The 20347-nt window shown below is 35.4% G+C and overlaps 3 protein-coding genes across 3 annotated transcripts; 2 read left to right on the top strand and 1 right to left on the bottom strand.

Annotated features, from left to right (window-relative positions):
* Positions 1 to 512: 512 nt before the first annotated feature.
* LOC110714304 (soluble inorganic pyrophosphatase 1-like) lies at positions 513 to 3068 on the top strand. The gene is made up of 9 exons (XM_021892808.1): positions 513 to 698; positions 1145 to 1285; positions 1402 to 1430; positions 1608 to 1673; positions 1783 to 1890; positions 2075 to 2140; positions 2224 to 2344; positions 2447 to 2528; positions 2640 to 3068. Exons 2-9 carry the CDS (start codon positions 1147 to 1149, stop codon positions 2680 to 2682), a joined length of 654 nt encoding a protein of 217 aa, XP_021748500.1. The 5' UTR covers positions 513 to 698; positions 1145 to 1146; the 3' UTR covers positions 2683 to 3068.
* A 431-nt stretch (positions 3069 to 3499) lies between these two features.
* Positions 3500 to 14218, bottom strand: LOC110714303 (endoribonuclease Dicer homolog 1-like). Its single transcript, XM_021892807.1, has 20 exons — positions 12529 to 14218; positions 12335 to 12448; positions 11152 to 11362; positions 10538 to 10932; positions 10190 to 10427; positions 9543 to 9715; positions 9332 to 9454; positions 8998 to 9158; positions 8687 to 8920; positions 8426 to 8576; positions 8123 to 8305; positions 7570 to 7731; positions 7395 to 7490; positions 6698 to 7323; positions 6246 to 6346; positions 5974 to 6173; positions 4947 to 5861; positions 4652 to 4816; positions 4177 to 4550; positions 3500 to 4032 (listed from the first exon to the last, which is right to left on the bottom strand). The coding sequence occupies exons 1-20, from the start codon at positions 13684 to 13686 to the stop codon at positions 3855 to 3857; spliced, it is 5958 nt and encodes a 1985-aa protein (XP_021748499.1). The 5' UTR covers positions 13687 to 14218; the 3' UTR covers positions 3500 to 3854.
* A 4184-nt stretch (positions 14219 to 18402) lies between these two features.
* On the top strand, positions 18403 to 20341 carry LOC110714079. Its single transcript, XM_021892545.1, has one exon. The coding sequence runs from the start codon at positions 19358 to 19360 to the stop codon at positions 20312 to 20314; it is 957 nt and encodes a 318-aa protein (XP_021748237.1). The 5' UTR covers positions 18403 to 19357; the 3' UTR covers positions 20315 to 20341.
* Positions 20342 to 20347: the final 6 nt, after the last annotated feature.

Here is a 20347-nt window from a genome sequence, read left to right on the forward strand (position 1 = left end):
GGTAGTAATCTCAACATCTTAAAATTTTTTGCGGTAGTAATTCACAACTTTTTTAATTTGCGGTAGTAATTTACAAAGTAGTATTAACTTGCGGTAGTAATTGGCAAATTTTCCTTAATATTATTACATATTGCGTATAAAGTTTAAATCTTTACGGAATATTTTTTTGCAATGATAGAGAGTATGTTAATATTATATTATTACATACTCCGTATATTGGATGTCTTGGAAGGAAAAGAAAATAAGAAAAATTTGTAATGCAGAGCATGGATGGAGAGTGGAAACCCATTAACAGAAGACTAAAAATTGCAATAATAATAATAATAATAATAATAATAATAATAATAATAATAATAATAATAATAATAATAATAATAATAATAATAATAATAATAATAATAATAATAATAATAATAATAATAATAATAATAATAATAATTCTGTTAATAAACTTAGCATATGCCAAGTTAGCTGCCAAAATGATTGATTTGACAAAGTCATATTTAAGAAGATGAGAGGTGCCACCTTATTTCTGCATCCTATAATTTCTCTTGTCATTCCACATATGAGTCAACTTTTCCAAGCAATTTAACTACCCTTCATTCTTTCCCTCTTTCTTTTTCTCCTTAAAATCTCTGTTCTAACATCATTTATCCTCCTCCTAGCATTCTCTCCTATACAATTTGTTAAGATTGCAGGTAATCGTTGCGTTTCATTTAGATGATTTCATGCATGTTTTTATTGCTAGAGTAGATGATAGCTAGGCACGGCTGTGCCCGGCCTTTAGAGCACGATCACAACAATCGTGTGACTCGTGTCGTGTCATCCATCTTAGGGGGTTAGGCTAATGGAACACCAATGTGATGCCTTTCTTTAGTGTTATGTTATTGATGTTATGTGGCTCCTGTCGTGTCTGTGATAATCTGTGTAAAACGCGATCCAGGCCAGCCCCACTGAGCCTGCCTACATGCCTACGGCCAACCTTATTTCTATATATTTCAAGTTAAATTGTATTTTCATACAGGAATCAAGAATTGCTTAGAATATCATATGAAAGACTACTGTCAAGAAACATATATCTATATCATAATGTACAAATGAAAAGATTACTACCTGTCCTAACATCATTCTAAATGTTTATCAGAGATGGCTGAAGAGACAATATTGGAAAATGAAGAGATGGTGTTCCCATCACCACGACGACTTGCCAAATTGAATGAACGAATCCTTTCCACGTTATCCAGGAGATCAGTCGCGGCACATCCATGGCATGATCTTGACATTGGTATTATACTATTATATGTGCAAATACTATCACTGTTAAAAAAGATGCAACTTATCTAGTAACAGCTAATCAGTGTTAAGTTGAACTAATTAGCTGCTGCAAATTTCTGGTTGCAGGACCTGAAGCACCACAAATCGCCAACTGTGTAAGCTTTATGCCCTTGCAAATTTCAGATGGTTGTGAGTCTCTGAAGGGGCAGAAAAAGATTTACACTTCATTATTTTACCAAAAAGTCACAGCTTTAGAAGTTTAGATTTTAAGTCAGCATTCAGAGTTTAAAAAGATCTGACATTTGTTTCCTGGTTTTATATATGATACACAGGTTATTGAGATCTCAAAAGGAAGTAAGGTCAAATATGAACTTGACAAGAAGACAGGAATGATAAAGGTAATACAATTATTCCAATTACGTTACTGCTATAATACATGATGTAGATGTTTCAGTTTTCTCTGTACCATTTGAACTATAAATATTTTCTTGCTGAAATTTTTTACAGGTTGATCGTATCCTATATTCATCCGTTGTGTATCCTCACAACTATGGTTTCATCCCTCGCACATTGTGTGATGACAATGATCCTATTGACGTCTTGGTCCTCATGCAGGTAGTTCAGTTTGCCTAAAAAGACATGAATATTGTTCATGCAATTTTGTAAAACACAATACTAAATATGTGAATCTGAATTCTAAAAAGACTAATCTACAAAAATTGTAGAAGTAATGAAATATAAGAATTATATTAACATGGGTCAATAGTTCTCTACTGATGTTGACATTGGATATGAACAGGAACCAGTCCTCCCTGGCTGTTTTCTGAGAATTAAGGCCATTGGATTAATGCCCATGATTGATCAGGTAAAGACTGATCTATGCTTAACTCAATTCCTCAGCTGTTTCTAACTGCAGAAATTTCCTAAACATTAGCCTAAATGCTGCAGGGTGAAGCAGATGACAAGATCATAGCCGTTTGTGCTGATGATCCTGAGTACAAGTTTTACTCAGACATCAAGGAACTTCCTCCTCACAGACTTGCAGAAATTCGCCGTTTCTTTGAAGACTGTATCCTTAAACTAACCAAAACAAACACCCCCTTGGGATATTTTCTGTATTCTTTTTTGTTTGTTATCTCTGTTTAAGGTTTCCTCAACTTCTGCAATATAGACAAGAAGAATGAGAACAAAGAAGTTGCTGTCAACGACTTTCTGCCAAAGGAGGCAGCCTTTGAGGCTATCCAGCACTCAATGTAAGCAATATATACCCTGCCATAATATTTCTACCCGTAGCTGATCAGGTCTATATTAATCTTCTCTCCCCCTTTTCCTTGTTAATGAGTTTTCTTGCCATCTGCAAGCAGGGATCTGTATGGTGAATATATAATGCACACTCTGAAGCGGTAGATCATATGCAAGCCCGGTTCTTTGAGCATTTTTCAGAGATTATAAGTTTTTCTACAATGTTTAGCAACTTAGAAAAGTTTACTGTTATTGGGTTAAAAGGCTTCTTAGAGTAGGAGCTGATAATATCTCCCATTCACTATAAGAATGACAATATACTCCCTCAAACTAGAGGTCTGAGACATTTATTTTCTGTAAAACTTTAGGAATTTTGGATTCACAACCAATTCTGCTATATGAGCTTTGTTGAGAGCCAGATTCGGGTTAGTTTTGCATTATCAGTGTTATCTGTATTTTTACAAGTTCAAAAATGTAAACCAATTAGAATCAAAACCTTAACACTCGGGAAGAAATGGAAGCAGCAACCACTGCCTCCATCTCATGATTCACATCAATGTTATTATACTTTGTATTAAATCTGTTCAACAAAATTCTAGTACTAGCTGAAATTCTACATACTCAATTATTTCTCAGCTCTCAGCCCTCAGCCAAAACACTGAGCAATTTCTAGAATGGCGGTATACTGCAACTATGCAATTCTAGACTACCCCACAACAGCGTAACTTTACATTGAATTCAAGTTGGGTCAAGTCTCTTGGAAATTGGAAAAAGATTGAAGCAAACATAAATCTAGAAGAATCGTTTCTAAGACATCCTACTTTTTCAACTAGATTACGTTTTTAAAAGTTCTTCATATTTTTACTTAAGTTCAATTTTCAAAGAAAAACCTCTTTTAATTATGTACAAGAATACAGTACAATGCACCACAGATATATCACTAAACAAATTTTCTTTCTTATCCAAAAGCAAAAAAAAAAGATCAACAACAAACAAAAGGAAAACTCCATACACTTGAGGGATAATATTACTATATTCAATAGCACAATACCAGTGAGTGAAACTACAAAAATTTGTATATACTCTGTGTGCCCCAAACAAATTGAGGGGCAGGTTCAAATTTTGACCTCATTCATGCAAATGAAACCAGTACTATCTATCTTATGTAACCTAGTAAGTACTTTGTATATTACTTCACTTTGACAACTAAAGTTCACCTAAGGTAAGCTAACAGTCATGCATGGAAGCACCCAATCAAAGGTAGAACTTAAGCAACCGGAAAGCAAATAACTCTTGCTTCCGCGCAATATGCAGCTCAGGGAATAAAGAAAACACTACTATGAATACCATTTGTTCAGAAGCTCCAACAGAAGTGCTGCAGCTGAGTCTTTGGCCTTCCTAACACTTGGCATGGGCTCTCCAATGCATTCACCAGTCCAACCTTTATCTGTGGTATTAACACGGACTGCAAATGTAAACTTCTTGGCATGTGCAGGGCCGCCTTCGTTCACACATCTATATATGGAAAAAGAAAAAAAAAAGGAAAAAAAAAAAAAAAGAAAGAAAAAAGAAAAAAACTCAGCCGCTAATTTTATTTTGGGGGGAGTGGGGGGTGTGGAGAGGGGGAGGAAGCTGGAGGATGAAGGGACTGAAAATTACCTGTAGAGTGGCATGGGCCAATTTCTACGTAAGCAGATATCATTTAATGTCTGTCTTGTAAATGTTTGTGCATTGTTCTTTTTCTTTTTCTCGGTCTCCTCAGCTTTATCCATGGCTTCAGCAGTTTCTTTCTCCTTCAAAGCAAGCAGAGCATTACGAGCAGCCAATTTCTGTGCCATCTTTTTCTGTGGATTTTGAGCCACCCCAATCTGTATACCATCGACATAAACTTCAACAGTGGCTAAATTCCCATCTCGAGTGGCCTTGTATTCCAGACCTTCAGCCTGCTGCTGACATCGTTCTTGCAACTCTCTCACGGGATGCATTGGAAGTGTTTCAGGAGTAACCATTGGTTGCAATAAAGGCTCAAAAACCTGAGGCAAATACCAAAATAGAACATCAAAACCTTAAAACTTCAACTACATAACAAAATTAAGCTAAGTGACGAAGAAAAATGGTAATGAATAAAACTTACTCTCCACACAACTGCCGTATTATGCCTGCTATCAAGAAAAATGGCTCCGGCAATTGATTCAACAATATCACCAAGAACTTTTGGGGCCTTGCAATCTCCTAAGCCAAATGAATTAAATCCAGGTTTTGAATATTCATTTTGAACTTCCTTCACAAAATCCCGTATCTACAAAAGTAGGCGAAAGATAATCCAGATTTACAAGGTGAGAATTGAGAAAAGGTCAACAACCATTACAAAACAGTATCAAGATCAGTATGGCAAAAAAAAAAAAAAGAATTAGAAGGAAAAAAAAAACCTGCTTCTCCAAGGCAGTAGACCCATGTCGTAAATGCACATGAAGCTTGTGTTTGACAGCAACTCGCGCAAAATTTTCATTATTAACAGCTGCAGCACGCAAATCTGTCAAACGTCCAGGGGGCAAATCTGTATACTTGAAAAACAGGTGCCTAGTAATAAGATGATCCAAGACTGCATCACCTACAAACTCTAGTCGTTGGTAGCAGGCGACTCCAGAAGATGGACGTGAAGCATGAGTAATTGCTTCAATTAACAATGCCCTGTCCCGAAATTGGATTTTTAGAGCACCTTCTAATCCATCGAAATCCACACTTCTTAGAACACCTTCTGGAACAGTACTTGGCCTCTTTGGACACTCAATTTCTTCAGGATTGAACTCTATATCTATTCCAATCCATTTCATGAAGTGATTAGCAGCAACTTTTCCGCCTTCAACATAATGAACTCCAATGAGTGATTCAACAACATCCGCCAATGTCTTGCTAGAAAGGACCCTGTACGAACTTGAATCACTTTCAAGTTCACCATCTTCCATTTCATCATCATCAAAATTATTAACATCTAATTCAAGACCCATCTTTGCAAGAGACTTTTCCTGATCAAATAAAGATGATTCCTCTTCTTTGACATCCTCGTCAAAAACTGGAAGAACGCCAGGGGCAGTCCACCTAGACGGTGCAAAGCGATCTGCTTGGATATATGACTGAAGCCCTTTTTCAAGTGCATGGTGGTATAATATCATATTACTAACCATTTGTTGTCTCATTCGTGTGAGCTGACCCTCGTGTTTTTGGGGAAATTTGAGAAAAAGAAATCTACTAACAACCCATTTCAAATAAGCATCTCCCAAGAGCTCAGCTCTTTCATAACAGAATGTCTCTTGACAAGAGGCTGCAGTCAAAGCTTCCAGAATCTGTGAATAGGCAAATTTGTTAGAAGAACAGACACATAATTACTTCAAGTTAATCATAACTTTGAGATAGAAAATAAAAAAGCAAAGCAAAGGAGGCCAGGAAAGGGATTACCTTGGAAGCAGGTACAGGATAGTTGATGATATTTTTAAGTTCAATAGCAAGTAACATGCTTTCCACCCTTCTCATTATTGATGGAAGTCTTTGGGCTCCTCGAACTAGCTCACCAGGAAGTGGATGTACAAAACACAATTCAGCAGGCAGATACACATAATAAGTTTTGTCAAGGGTCTCCTCAGATTCACCCTCATATTCTGCACCAACAAACCCAGTAAGCCATGGCAAAAATTTACAGGAAAAATGAGTATTTAGCATAGGCAGCATACCTTCAGAATGTTCAAATCTAGGGGAAAGGAGATTCTTGCAATATGAAACACCACGACCTCTAAGTAAAGGTTGTTTCTTATAGATCAATTCAACTCCATACCTATTGACAAAAGATGAAAAAATACACCAAATGCACCCTCTATTATGCTGGGGGGAAGCAAAAAGGTACCCAATTTATTATAGGAGGTATAAACTACTGTAATAGGTGGCTCTAACACCTGACAGTAGTCATGAATTCCTTCAAAATTGGGTAAAGCTTTCTGCATCTCCCAGCATAAATTCAGGTACATTTGTGGCATTTAATCACAACTCTCCATTAGTATCACAGACAATGAAAAATAACAACTGGATAAAGAAGGCAAGGCAAATTGATATAGAGCTTATATGCGATTAAAGTGTGGCATAATACAAGAGGGAAGGGTGTGTGTGAAGACTTTAGTATGGACCATACTTTTGCTTGTAGTAGTCTGCATATGAACTATACTCCAAGGGACCAAGATAACCTTCTTTCCTAGGGAATGAATTGTCTGCAGTCATATCATAACGTACAGAATCCACAAAAAACCTCTTTCCAGAGTGAGCAGCTGTCACAATTTTCCCCACCAAGTCTTCTGCATTGATGCAAGTATCAGCCAACATCAAATTTCCTTTAGGAAGTTCAAAATTGGCCTGTACACCATAGTCCCGGCCAGGAACCAATCCAGAAGCTTTTACTACATCATACTGTGCAACTGCTCCTCTGATACCATACGTAGGATGGGATTTCTGTCCAAATGCCATGCCATAACGCAGTTTCCCAAAACCATACTCTCTCCTATCCCCGCCCAGACTCCGCTCATTAGTTCCCAAGTAAACATCTGGCCGAGCCCTTTGTAAGGGGTTGTTCCACGCATCTGTACTTGTTATATTATCAACAAGATCCCAGTCTATTTCTTTTAAAGGATCTACAGATTTATCGCCAACCATAGGGACAAATAAATAAGCCTTTGCAGAATCCCACGGAGTTGTAGAAGGTTCAACATCCACATCAAGTATGATGCTCATCATTCTCACGTGGAAACTCTTCAGGGATGCTAGCTGCACATGACCATATATGTAAGTTATTATAAAGAATTAAGAAATTATAGATCCAAACAAAAGAAGCGCACCTGGCTTTCTGTGACATCTATTGAACCCCGAAAGACAAGAGATGCCTTAATCTTCATGGTTCGAGCGATAAAGAGATCCATCGACATCGATAACACCTGATATTCAAGAAAATTTTATTAAATGCAACTGAAACTACAATCAATGCTGCAACCAAAAAGAGTCTCAAGGGGATACCTCTGCATCCAGCTCACTGCCAAAAAGTACCGAAAAATCTGAAACTTGGGTCAAGAATGGATCCTTTGCGGACCCTAAATGTTCCCATTTTACAGCATACATATAGAGATGAAATAATTTGGAGTCATCACAACCATCTCTGCCAGACAATATCCATTCCCCCTGCACAGCCAGAAACAAGAATCAAAACCTATAGAGGTTAAAATAGAGAAATGCAAAGTGACATGTAACTATTGTAAAGGCATCAAAGAAAACCCTGAAGCATAGACATAGAAAGTTCAAAATCTTATACAAACTACATCATTGTTTTCTCCACTTCAGTCTGTCAAATTATAACTTTCTGGGATACTATTATAGTCATAACTGCTTTGGCTAGTTAGCTTAGCATGTCCATGGAATTTTACTATAATTTACACACTATCAATAATTCAAGTGATACAGTATATAAGCAAAATCAGAAGGAGTAATAAAATGGGATAAACAGGGATTTTTTTTATTTTTTTTTATTGAAATAAAATAAAATAAAATTGTGAGCTGTGCTAGAAACACTAACCCTAAGGATTGAGGCAATTCCTTCAGGATAGAATTCTCTGTGTCTGGCTGTTCCTGGAAGTGGATCTCCTTCATCATTTCGCTCAATCTTTTCTCCGTCTTCACCACTTCCCTTATCAGGCAAGAGCATGTCAGTAAATGCCCCCATCTCGTGAAGCTTCTTACAAGCAGCCAGGCAAACAGCCTGCATATGAAGTCCGTAACAAAAAATAAATACAATACAGGCATTCAGCTGTCACCAATATAGAGCCAGTTAAAAAAAAAAAAAAACTAATACAAAAGTAAACTTCAAGGCTAAACAAACCTGTTGCGCAAGACGAATTGAACTGCATATTGGGCCCTCAAGCTTTTCGAAAGGGGCATTACATGGTAGTTGAAGCCTACAAGAATAATCTGTGGATCCATCTGGCTTCTCATGCTTTACCATGATAAATTCTGGATGAAGTATTGAGTACCTATATCATGGATGATATCAACATATTAATATTGGCATTCAAACATCAATTTTTTTACTAGTAAAAGGAGATCAATATCAACATAAATCAAAGATGAAAGAAAGCTGTACCTATCACTGGGTAGCTGCGAACAGTAAAAATGAATAAGGCCTACAGCAGAATTCAAGCTCACAGTAGCACCAGTTGAAGCAACCTGGTACACTGAACCTGGGGCATTTTCTGCGGAAATCAATCTTGAAGTACCCTTGAGATGACTTACATCAGTCCTCTCAATTGCTTCTTTCCGCAAAGTTTCTTCACTATTTCTAGCATTCCTTAGAAATGCTTCATGAGACAAGTTTCCCCTGATAAAAACACAATGAGTTGAGTATCTCTCTATTCCCTGCTTTCGTATTTATATATACAAATATTAAGCAAGTACCTTTCAACCATCAAGATATAATCTGATCCTGGCTTTCTTGCACGGCCCCTAGATTGAATGTAGGCCAAAACAGTTTTTGCAAGGTCAAAGCGGATCACCACATTACATTGCCGGATATCAAGACCTTCCTCAGAGACACTAGTAGCAACTAATAAAGTCACCTAGAAACAATGCCAACAGGAATATCAAGGTAATTTTCTATGTGATACAAATTTGAATTTCTTCTAGTTTCACTCCAAAAAGACTGACTTCATATCAAGTACCGCTGTGACCATCACTTAAATTCAGTTTTATCAAACTAATATATTCAGCTCTAAGCAAGGTAGAAACATACACGGCCATCTCGGAATTGAGCTATTGTATCTTGCATTTGTGACGTCCGCATTTCCTGACTATTATTATGTCCAATCATACTTGCACACTTGATAAAACTTAAAGATGGAAGCTCAGCAAAAACCTACATATATGACAATTGACAAGTCATAAATCATCACGATCAAGAAACAGAACTCGTGACAACAACAACAACAACAGAGTACACTGACCTTTGGAAGAACCAATGCAGCCACAACTCTCTCAACAAAGATGATTGCACGAAAGTCATCAGTGTGCTTATACTTCATTAGTACTTTCACCAGTGACTGCACCTTAGGGGTGACCTTCCCATCAGCTACAGCAGCTCCAATGACAATGTCAACATGTTCTCCACCAGAGACAACTAAACAGACGTAGGTTTACCAAACAAAACAATTGTATTATTATTCTAATTAAAGGTATAAAAATTTATCAAACACATTATTAAGCCATCACTAACTTTTTTCACAATCACAGCACTTTAATTACTATCTTGACACTGCTTATCTGAGTATCAATGATATAATACATCAATAAATTAATAAAACTGGAATAACAATCAACAGTAAAAAAAATTAGGAAATAAAGTCATTTAATTTTGTGAGTCACCCTTATATAAAACATTTATCAGATGAATATACTCATGTATTTCAGAGTCATGTTAGCAAATTCTAATGAGTAGAAAGCTCCTAGAAAATTGTAGCAGTGCCAGAAAATCCAAAAATGCTCTCAAGTTAGAAATCTATCTAGGAAGTTCATAGAAAAACGGAAAAAGATACATAACAGGTAAAATGTTGATCAACCTTGCAGATAATTGGAATGTATGTAAAACACTCACCGTGACAATCAGGAAGTTCTCCCTCCTCAACCTCATCAACACTGCCATTATCTTGATGGCAGCCACTATCATTATTATCTTCGGTACTGCTGGCATCCTTGTTGGAAGCGGCACCTTCTGCTAGCTGGCACTGTAAAAGTGCAACGACCTTGCTCAAATAAGATTCTTGAAACTTCACATCAAGCTGGTAGTTTGCCCTCTCATTACTTTGTAAGGCTACTAAAAAATTGTGAGCAACCTGCAGGTAGCATAAACAATCCAAAGGTGATTACATAGAGAACCAAGAATAAAATTAAAAAAAAAAAAAAAAAAAACACCAACAGATATTTGCAAAGCTGTATATCAAACCTTGTAAGCACACCACTGTCCCAGTTCACCAAGTGCATAGTTGATAGCCCTTAATTTTTGAATCAAGTTAGCAGCACCATCACTCTCAGTTCTTTCAGAGACACCGTAGACCTGGCGTAACTCTTCCTTGGCTCCTGCATCTCTAGCTCCCATAAACTGCCATTTGCTCTTTCTTGAACTTGCTCGTGCAGCTTCTTCAACTGCTACTTCCATTTGTTTGATTTGTTCATGCAGATACAACAATGAAGCTGCTTTGTCATATTCCACAACAATTTCTGATGGCATAGGAACATGTTTCTCCAGTTCTCTACGGTCTTTTATTGTACAAACTACGGAATCCAACTTAGTCTCTAGGTTTCGTATCTTGACAGCACAATCAACTTGACTGGAAACACCTACATCACCAGAAAAATGTAAAGCTCATAGAGAACAAATTAAATAAGCCCCATCAACAATGGCAAAGTAAATTAAGGGTTGTAAAGGCATAAAGCGGCTAAAACTGTGGCATGGAAGATAGAATTTAGACAGCACATTCTACAAGAGTATATCATACCCCAATTACGGGAAAAGGCTACAAAAATCATTTTATAATTAAACAAAAAAAAATTATATACCCTTCAAGTTAACAGGGGAAGCAGTCATCCCAAAAACAGCAGGCCTTTTTTCCTTTGGAGTTGTATGATAAAATTCAGACATCACTAGAGAATATGGATGCTTCTTGACGGCATGGTGGCACTCATCGAGAATAAGGAGATGTATACATTCCATTTTGATTATGCTATGCCTTAAAATATTTAACAAAATCTGAGCAGTCATGACCAAAACCTGAAGAAAGAAAATTCCTTAGATTTTAATCATGGTAAACAACCTTTGAATACTACTAAAAGAATATACAAAAAGTACACAAGCAGAAGGATTCATAAGAGGCATATATCTTGTAGTAGTTATGATACTGCTTTCCAGAATTAGTTTTAATCTGGAGGCGTATAGATTACAAGTACAGATGAGCACCAAAATATAAGCTGAATACTCAAACATAGAAATCGAACGAAAATTTCTAGTGATCTAATTATGGCTGATAGCCTGTATACAGTCATAAATTGAAGACTTAATTGCTTTAGTATACAGGAATAAACCGAATAACTAGATCATGTCCATATCAAGTTCTCATTAGGAGGGCTTTCTAAGTTCCTAATATTTTATTTTTCTTACCTTATCAAAAAGAAGTTCAGGAAAATCATCAAAATTCTTATCATTACTCTCCATCATACAATTTAAGAAGACTTGTTTAATAAAACAAGAAATATAACATCTACTGTTTATTAAAAGGAATCTTATTGTAGTCCACAATTACTCCATGATTAAGTAATCATTCAAATTTGTCAGATACAAAGAGGAAATGGTTACCATTAACCAAGAATTGAAAAAAAAAATACATCAAATATGTATCAACTACAAGTTTTAACATTCACAATTCACAATTAATAGCTTGCCAAAAGCCAAAATACCTCAATCCACATTATTACAGTTTGCCAAGAAGATGCACATAATAGACAAAAGAGATGCCGAAACTACCATTAAAACATTCAAAGTTGCTGATATGAAATTCCAAGTCATTATATGAACAATATTTTGAAACTCTACTACGGAGTACACCATACAATATTTAATTTTTAAGAGCAAAATATCATGTATGAGACAGCAACCTGCTTCTGCACTTGCCAACTTTTATGATTTAAAAAGGGAAGCTTTAAATTTAAGCTCCACTAAAAAGTACCAGAAGATTATGAAAAATACCTGCTTAGATTCAAACTCGCGTTGCCATCTTCGAGTATCCCAGAAATCTTGACCCATCTCACCACAGTAATGACCAACACTGTATCCAGTTTGCTCGCGTATAACTTCTGCTTGCTATACATTCATAGGAGCATAATTAATCTCCAAACTCATAACAATAATATTCAACCAAATATCCACGGAATACATTTTACCTGATACACTAGTGGAACCTTAGGCACCAAGAAAACAGCCAGCACTTTCTTGTTCTGCTGCTGCAATCTATTGCAGATGCTTTTAATAAGTAAAACAGCAATCAAAGTTTTACCGGCTCCAGTCTCCAGGAAAGCAATAGTATTTTTCTGCTTTGCCTGCTCAAGTACTTCCAACTGATAATGGCGTGCCCGCTCCTCCAAACTTTTCTCCTTAAAACTTTCCTCATTCTTCTCAATCTTTGCACTGCATTCCTTGTTCTTTTCAGACCCCACCTTATTTGTGTCTCTATTTCGGGCAGATTCATATGAACCAACGCGATACACAATTTCATTTGACCCCGGCTTTTCCCTCTCCCAATAACCCTTTGCCTCTCTATCTCTCCATTCCCTATCTCGGCTATCTCTCCTCCCATTATAGTAATCCTTTCTCCTACCACCCAAATCCCTGTCCCTCTCTCTTTCCCTATCCCTATCCCTATCCCTACCCCTATCCCTATCCCTATCCCTCCGTCCAGTCTCCTCAAATTCTCGATTCCTCTTCCTTCCATTACTCTCCCAATCTCTCACACAACTCTGCCCACGACTCGAATACCCCCTCTCCTCTCTAAACCCATTACTTACACGAGTCCTCTTTCCGCTCCTCTCCTCACAATCTCGATCCCTATCAACCTTACAACTCTCTCTATCACTTAACACTTTTGAGTCCCCATTACTTGTTCTAACATGATCAAGAACACCCTTATTAGTTCCATCACCACCATTCAATTTCACACACACACTCCCATTATTATTGATATTATTAGAATAATTATTATTAACATTATCAGCATCTACCATTTTGCTGTCACTAATTAATGGACTTTGAACCTCAACATTACAATTCACAACAAAATTCTCAACTTGCAAATCTTTAGAAAGAGGAGTAATATCCATACCATCATTGCAAGGCAATCCTTCACCATTCTTGATACTATCAAGAATATGATCAATCCCACCAAAGAAGTTGGGATCAATGCTGGCAATTTCGCTCTGATTCCCGGTCCCGAAATCGCCGAAATCCCCGATAAATTCACAGGGGATGATATCATCTTCCTCCTCACAAGCATGAAGCCAGTAATTCGGCCTCGAATCATCCGAACCCTTATTTCCTTCCTCCATAAATTACTCAATCACACATTTAATTTAACAATAAAACAATAAATTCAACAACAATAACAGCAGTTAAAATCAATGGCACAATAAATTAAGCTAAAAAACTTAAAGGGGTGTTAGATTTTTGGATTTCTAAAGGAGAATGGAGAGCAGAGAAAGCGCTGATAGACCGTACGAAGCACGCAAAATGCAGAAGCTCAATAAAGAAAAAAAAAAAAAAAGAATTTAAGAGAGAGAGAAAGATTAGATGAAAAGGCAAATTGTGTGATTCAAAGATTCCACAGTCTATCAACGCGAATCTGCTTTAAATTCTCAAAAGGGAAATTAGGAAATTGAATTGAATTGCAATAATAATCATCTATAAAAAGAGATTACTGTAAAAACAATCTGGGTTTGATTTGTTTTGATGGAAACTTTTGATTTTTAATTTAGAGGGTTTTGGGTTAATTGGGGTTTCTCTGTTTCTCCTCCTGTTTTTCTGAAGGAGAGAGAAGTAAAGAGATGGACCTCTGGAGAAGAAAGGCGGTTTTGTATCGAATCTTTACTTCTCACGAGTTCACTACTCATAACTTGTTAGAGCTTTTATCCCGGTTTTAGGGAATCTTGTACTCCATATCGATTTTCAGCACTCGCTCTTATGGTTCTTCAAATTTTAAGGATAAATTAAATATTGTACGTTTTCTTTTTTTATGAAAAAAAACATAGGACAATGGTTAACTAGTTTGAGAACACATGACGAAATAAAATTTAAGGAAAATGTTATACATAGCTTTTAAAGCTACATACTTAAAAATCGTAAAAAGTTAAGAAATCATTAAAATATAAACACAAATAACACTGATTTACGCGTGTTTTTGTCATGAATTCCTAATTTTATACAATTTTTAAGAGTATATTTAATGTTTATACATAGCCCTTAGGGCTACATATAACATTACCCAAAATTTAATTACTTTGACTCTATTTTAGTGTTTAAATATTTTATTAAGTGCTAGTAATATTTTTAATCTCCTAAGTAACACATAAAGTATTACTCCCTCCGTCCCTTAATACAATGCCTCTTTTGAACATTTATTCCCCACATAATAAAGAGAAAGAGGCATTGTATTAAGGGACGGAGGGAGTATGTTTTTATGACTTTAGGATTAACTAGTAGAAAACTGTGATAAAACCCAGATTCGATCATTATTTGTGTTTAGATTTTTCAAGTGCTCGTATTCTATTTATGTTTCTAAATAATATACTCCGTGTTATTAAGTACTTATACATGGATTTCCTTTAAAAAATAAAAAAAAATACTTAAAACGGATGGTAATGTTAATCACATATGTTTTAAATACTTTCTTTGCTTTCCTCAAAACAAAAACACACACACGCGAAAAAAAAAAAATCCTTTCTTGGCTTCATTTTTTTCCACTGTTGTTTAAAGTTGTTTTATAAAAAAAATTCTCACTTTAACTGCATTCAATTTTTTGTCAACAAAAAAATATGAAGTACGGAGTATTATTTTACTTCAATTTGGCTTACTATATAATTAGTTTTATTTGCATCAATATATGTTATCTTATTGAGTTTCCTTGTTATATTTGTACACGGTAACATAAACACAAATGATGTACATATTTAAAAGAAAATACGTAATATTATTCAATCTATTTCATGTATTGTATCAACTCATTTCTCACAATGTAATTATATACGAGAAATAGTAATTCAAAATTTCTCACCGTTCATTTAATTACTTCTTAAACATACATTTGGTTTCAAATTAGCTATAGAGTACTTTTATTTCATTTTAACCAAATCATGAATCTATCTATTGAATAGTGGAATACACGAATTACATTGCAAGTTTGCAACAACTTTTTTTACATGGAGTCCATCAAGGCATCAACAATGTAAAAATTGCAAGTTTGCAACAACTTTTTTTACATGGAGTCCATCAAGGCATCAACAATGTAAAAATATTAGAATTTGGCATTCAAAGTTTTTTTACTTTAATAATTTTACCACCAAATAATATCAACAAGACCCACCCAAAAAGTCCAAGAAAAAGAGAAGATTGAGAGAAAGCAGAAATGTGACAACTCGGGCGGGTCAATATGCCCTTCAAACATTAAGGGTCCCCCAGATTCTTTGGGGCTCCCATCATTGGCCTAGTTTTGGTATTATTCAGGGTATATAATTGGACTTTTGGTTTTTCAAAAAAAAAAAAAAAAACAAAAAAAAAAAACAAAAAATAAAGAAAAAGAAAAAAAAAGGGTGAATATTTCTATCCTTTACGAATAAGATCATCTACATGAGGTCCATATAATAGAGTGGGGCTACATTTATTTGGTGAGGGAAGAAATGATGTGTAACTTTTTGGGAATAAATTCGAATTAATGTATTTGTTGTCAAAATTAGGAGTCATTTGGAATTTAGAGGATAGGTAAACCTTGTAACTTAAGCTTTGTCATTGTTTGAGCGAAGAATATTACCTTGTAATTTAAGATTGTGCCGATATTTGTGTTTTTTAAAAAAAAAAAAAAAAAAAAAAAGATTGTGCCAATATTTTTGATATTTTTAAGATTTATAAAATTATAAAACATCTACGCAATTTGAGTAACAAAAATTAGATAGCTTTTCAATGGTTATGGAAAGATCCAACACGGTAATTGATACACTCTAAATATACATTATGTGTGCATGCTCTATAATCTATACAAATTTATTCGTTCTTATTGTTTTATAATAATTTTGTTATTTGTTTATTAGGTAGGTTAAATTTTAAACTCAAGGATGAGAAGTGATGCTATAATTTTATTTTATTTCTTCCGTCCTTATGGAATCTCTAAGCATTTCCGATATATAAATAACTTGACAAAGGTAGCACAAAAGAAATGTTGACTTTGCTATGAATATGGTCCAAAATCCAAATGCATTTGGACCAATACTAGAAAATACCAGGCCTTTTAAATGATAGAGAATGAAGTATCTGCACATTAGTACATATTACGTAGTAGAAATGAAGTGAAAATAAAAAGCCTTGGTTATGGAAGGGAAGTTGAGAATAGTCGTAAATAGTTGAAGAGAGTAATAAATACAAAGTTGTCATAAATGACCATATTAGCTCATGTCATCTTACAAGATCATTTTCAATATACTTCCTCCGTTCTTTTTTTATCGCATCACTTACTAGTTTAGGAAGTTTACTTTTTATTGCATCATTTCCTTATTTAGCAAATTTTTACCTACAAAATTACTTTTTTACCCCTTTTACAATAACATCATAACCCCACCTATTATTCTTCCTCCTACCAAATTAAACCCCTTTATACACCACCCAATTTTTTTTTTTTCTGATAAATTACCTTAAATACATACAACCTTTGGACAAAGCCTACCCAATAAATCAGCCCACTTTTTGTTTTGTTTGCACAAATCTAAGTATGAAACCCTAGTTCTAGTTTGTTCTTGAGCTTTCTCACTTTCCTCATTCTCTCTCCTCCCTTCCCGCTTGAACAGCCGTTGTTTCCTCCTTCATCCAACTCTATTCCTCTTTCTCTCTCCTCTTGAAAGGGTGTGTGTCCTACTCCTCTCTGCCTTGTTCTGTTTCCTCTCTTCCTCCTCCTATAATGGATCTATCTCCCCTGAACGAAGCCCTCTTTGCGAGTGATGATGAAATCGAGCAGGGTTTCATTGTTGCTCTTTCTCTCTCCTCTTGAAAGGGTGTGATGATGCAAATTTGGTGTTTGGAATTTTTGAAAATTTTCAATCATGAAAATTTTGGTGGGGAAACTTGAACTGAAATTTGTTTGGGAAATGTAAAGTAATTCCACTGTTCACTGTTTATGAGTGGAAATAAGTCAGAAATTGAGTCCCCTTTTGGATAATACACGGATACACTTCATCTAAGCTGACAGCAATTCTATAAGGTGGTGGGTCTTTTTTTTTTTATAATACAAGGACACTTTTGTAATTTTACCACTCCCAAATTTTGCCGTCAAACCTCCTATGATGCGATAAATAAAAAACGGAGGAAGTATATACAAGTTGACAAAGGTAGCACAAAAGAAATGCTTGAGAAACAAGAATATGACACCTAATTTATGAATTTGCTATGAATATGATCTAAATGCACTTGGACCTATATAAGAAAATACAAGGGTTTTTAAATGATAGGGAATGAAGTATCTAAAAACTTTCAGACACCACTGACCTATATACTCTATTTTACACGCTTCATTTCACTCATAGGGACATGAACCACGTTTTTGCCAATATAGAAATAAATTGTATGGTAATGGACATGCAATATTGAGATTCCTTTTTCAAAATACATTAAAAATAAACGTATTATTATTATTTTTTTTTTAAATTCTCTACATATTGTTTTTGTTATACTCCATACTATTATAATTAGTTTGAAAGAAAATATTACAGATGAGATTTAATTTTAGCCGAAACACTCCTATGCGGCTAAGCTCCCTCAACAAAGTAATCACCCTTTTGATAGATTCTTTCAAGCAATCACCCCTTTTCATTACCCTTTATCCGTTTTCCTCTCTCCACGACTCCACATAAGCCAATTCTTCCCAATCTGCTAGATTAGGTCTGTGATGGGCAGCAGTCCCATATTACATTTTCTTCCAAAATACTTGTAAATAATTTTTACAGAAAAAAAAATTCCAAGATTTTTTTTTTTTTTTTTTTGACACACTATTCCAAGAATTAGTAATTAACTAATCTAATAATAGAAGAAAATACTCTCACTAATTATAACAACGTCAAAGAAATATTAAAAATAAAATAAAATTGATACGGAAGTAGTACTACTTGAAGCAACCTTCAATTTGACCAAGCCGGTGATTACAATAAACACAAAATTTTTCTAGTATAGATTACAAGTTCATCAAACTACTTGCATTTTTTTTTTTTTTTGACATCAACTACTTGCATATTAAAATAACAGCTTTATGAAAATAAATAAAATAATGTCCCATACTTTATTCATTAATCTTCCATCATACATTATACGTAGTATCAAAATAATAATTTATTCATTAATCATCCACCTTAATTCAGCAGCAATAATACTATTAACACCTTCTAACTACTTCAAAAGCTAACAATCAGTTGCAATCATCAACAAACATCATCGCTTCCATAGAAAGGCAAGCACTCTTAAGGACTCAGCCAAACACCCAACCTCAGCAAACCCGAGAGTTATTAAATTATTGTATAGTCTTCCCCAAATTTTGACAACGAACTAATCGAAAACAACTGATATGATACGATAGAAAATAACAGACATAATACAGATAATATTATATATAATGGTAAATTACGATTCATCCATATACTGCATCCATTTGTAAGTCCGATTATACGATAACCAATCTCGAGAAAGAGTCTCACCTTACAACTCACAGCATATACATGTAAAATAATACTATCATCATAAAGGTTTCACAATCTCAAGTCTGTAAAATAGCTTTGAATAATCTTCCTCACAATTGACAGGTTCCTTTTCAACAAGTTTTTGCTGTTGGTCAATCCTCATCCAATTCTCATTCAGCAAAAACAACTGCTCAACCATTCGAGGGGAGGCCCACCCTCTCCCTTAGAGTTAAAACTTATATCCACAGCAAAATCATATAAATCAATACTCTAATATGCAAAGGTCTAACAAAATATGTTTAATCCACTCCTGCCCTCAAGAAATTCGGCATATCTATCTACGATACCGGAGGGAGATATCCAGAGGGCCTTCTTCAAGTGCACAAAATGGCAGCTGGAAGAAACACTAGATCCGCTCAACTGTCCGTACCACTACTACTGCAACAGCAACTATTCAGGAGATTACCCATCTTGGGTTGATAATTTGGCAATTGTCTTCATCACCATTACGTTCTTAGCAACCACAGTTTTGATGGTGGTGGGGATGATAGGAGGGAGAAAGGCAACTCCCCTTACTCGACTCAATCAGTTAAGGAGATACTTTCTTCCATCAGGTCCTATTTTCCTACCCATCATTCTCGTCATCATGGCAAAAGGACACAGGGTAAACACTGTGTTCCCTATGTCGTATAATGGTCCTGCAATCCTCCACCTGGTTCGGATTTCTGCTCTCGCCTTCAACACTGAAACTGACAGCCACTTCAAGTATGTGTTCCTTGAGGCATCAACTATATCAGGAATCCTACATACAGCACTGTACTTGGACTCAATTATCTTGCCTTACTACACAGGTCTTGATGCCCTAATGTTGTCTAAATTCTCAGGTGAGTGCTTGTCCTGTGTCTGTAGGCAGCAGCCTCTAATTGTGGGAGGTATGCTGGTCTACAGGGGATGGTCAGTAACTACCGCTTTGGTAGTGGCTACTCTGATATTCAGAATATTCGGCAGGTTGACAACCGAAGAAAGCAAAGGGAAAACTATGTTGATGAAGTTTACTATGGAAAGTTTAAGTTGGATCTTAATGACTGTAGAATGTTTCTACCTACTAATCATTCCTCCACCAATGAGATCTTGGACAAAAGCAGCTAGTTTCAGTGGTGTTTTAGTTTTGATGTGTCTCCAATTTCTTAAAAAGATTACTACTTCTATTGTTGCTCAATACAATGGCAACTCGCAAAATCCAGGATGGTAGTAGATAATTTTGCAACAAGAATGAAAAAAAGAC

Source organism: Chenopodium quinoa, unplaced genomic scaffold (assembly GCF_001683475.1).
Source record: "Chenopodium quinoa cultivar QQ74 unplaced genomic scaffold, ASM168347v1, whole genome shotgun sequence".
Taxonomy (NCBI): Eukaryota; Viridiplantae; Streptophyta; class Magnoliopsida; order Caryophyllales; family Amaranthaceae; genus Chenopodium; species Chenopodium quinoa.

Excerpts from the sequence above, each read along its gene's own strand:
- LOC110714304 (XM_021892808.1), top strand. The coding sequence starts at position 1,147 with ATGGCTGAAGAGACAATATTGGAAAATGAAGAGATGGTGTTCCCATCA. Across the intron at positions 1,674-1,782 it reads AGAAGACAGGAATGATAAAG|GTTGATCGTATCCTATATTC; the intron begins GTAATACAATTA and ends AATTTTTTACAG. Across the intron at positions 2,345-2,446 it reads TCGCCGTTTCTTTGAAGACT|ACAAGAAGAATGAGAACAAA; the intron begins GTATCCTTAAAC and ends TCTGCAATATAG.
- LOC110714303 (XM_021892807.1), bottom strand. The coding sequence starts at position 13,686 with ATGGAGGAAGGAAATAAGGGTTCGGATGATTCGAGGCCGAATTACTGG. Across the intron at positions 12,449-12,528 it reads AGGTTCCACTAGTGTATCAG|CAAGCAGAAGTTATACGCGA; the intron begins GTAAAATGTATT and ends ATGAATGTATAG. Across the intron at positions 10,428-10,537 it reads GACAGTGGTGTGCTTACAAG|GTTGCTCACAATTTTTTAGT; the intron begins GTTTGATATACA and ends TGCTACCTGCAG.
- LOC110714079 (XM_021892545.1), top strand. The coding sequence starts at position 19,358 with ATGTTTAATCCACTCCTGCCCTCAAGAAATTCGGCATATCTATCTACG.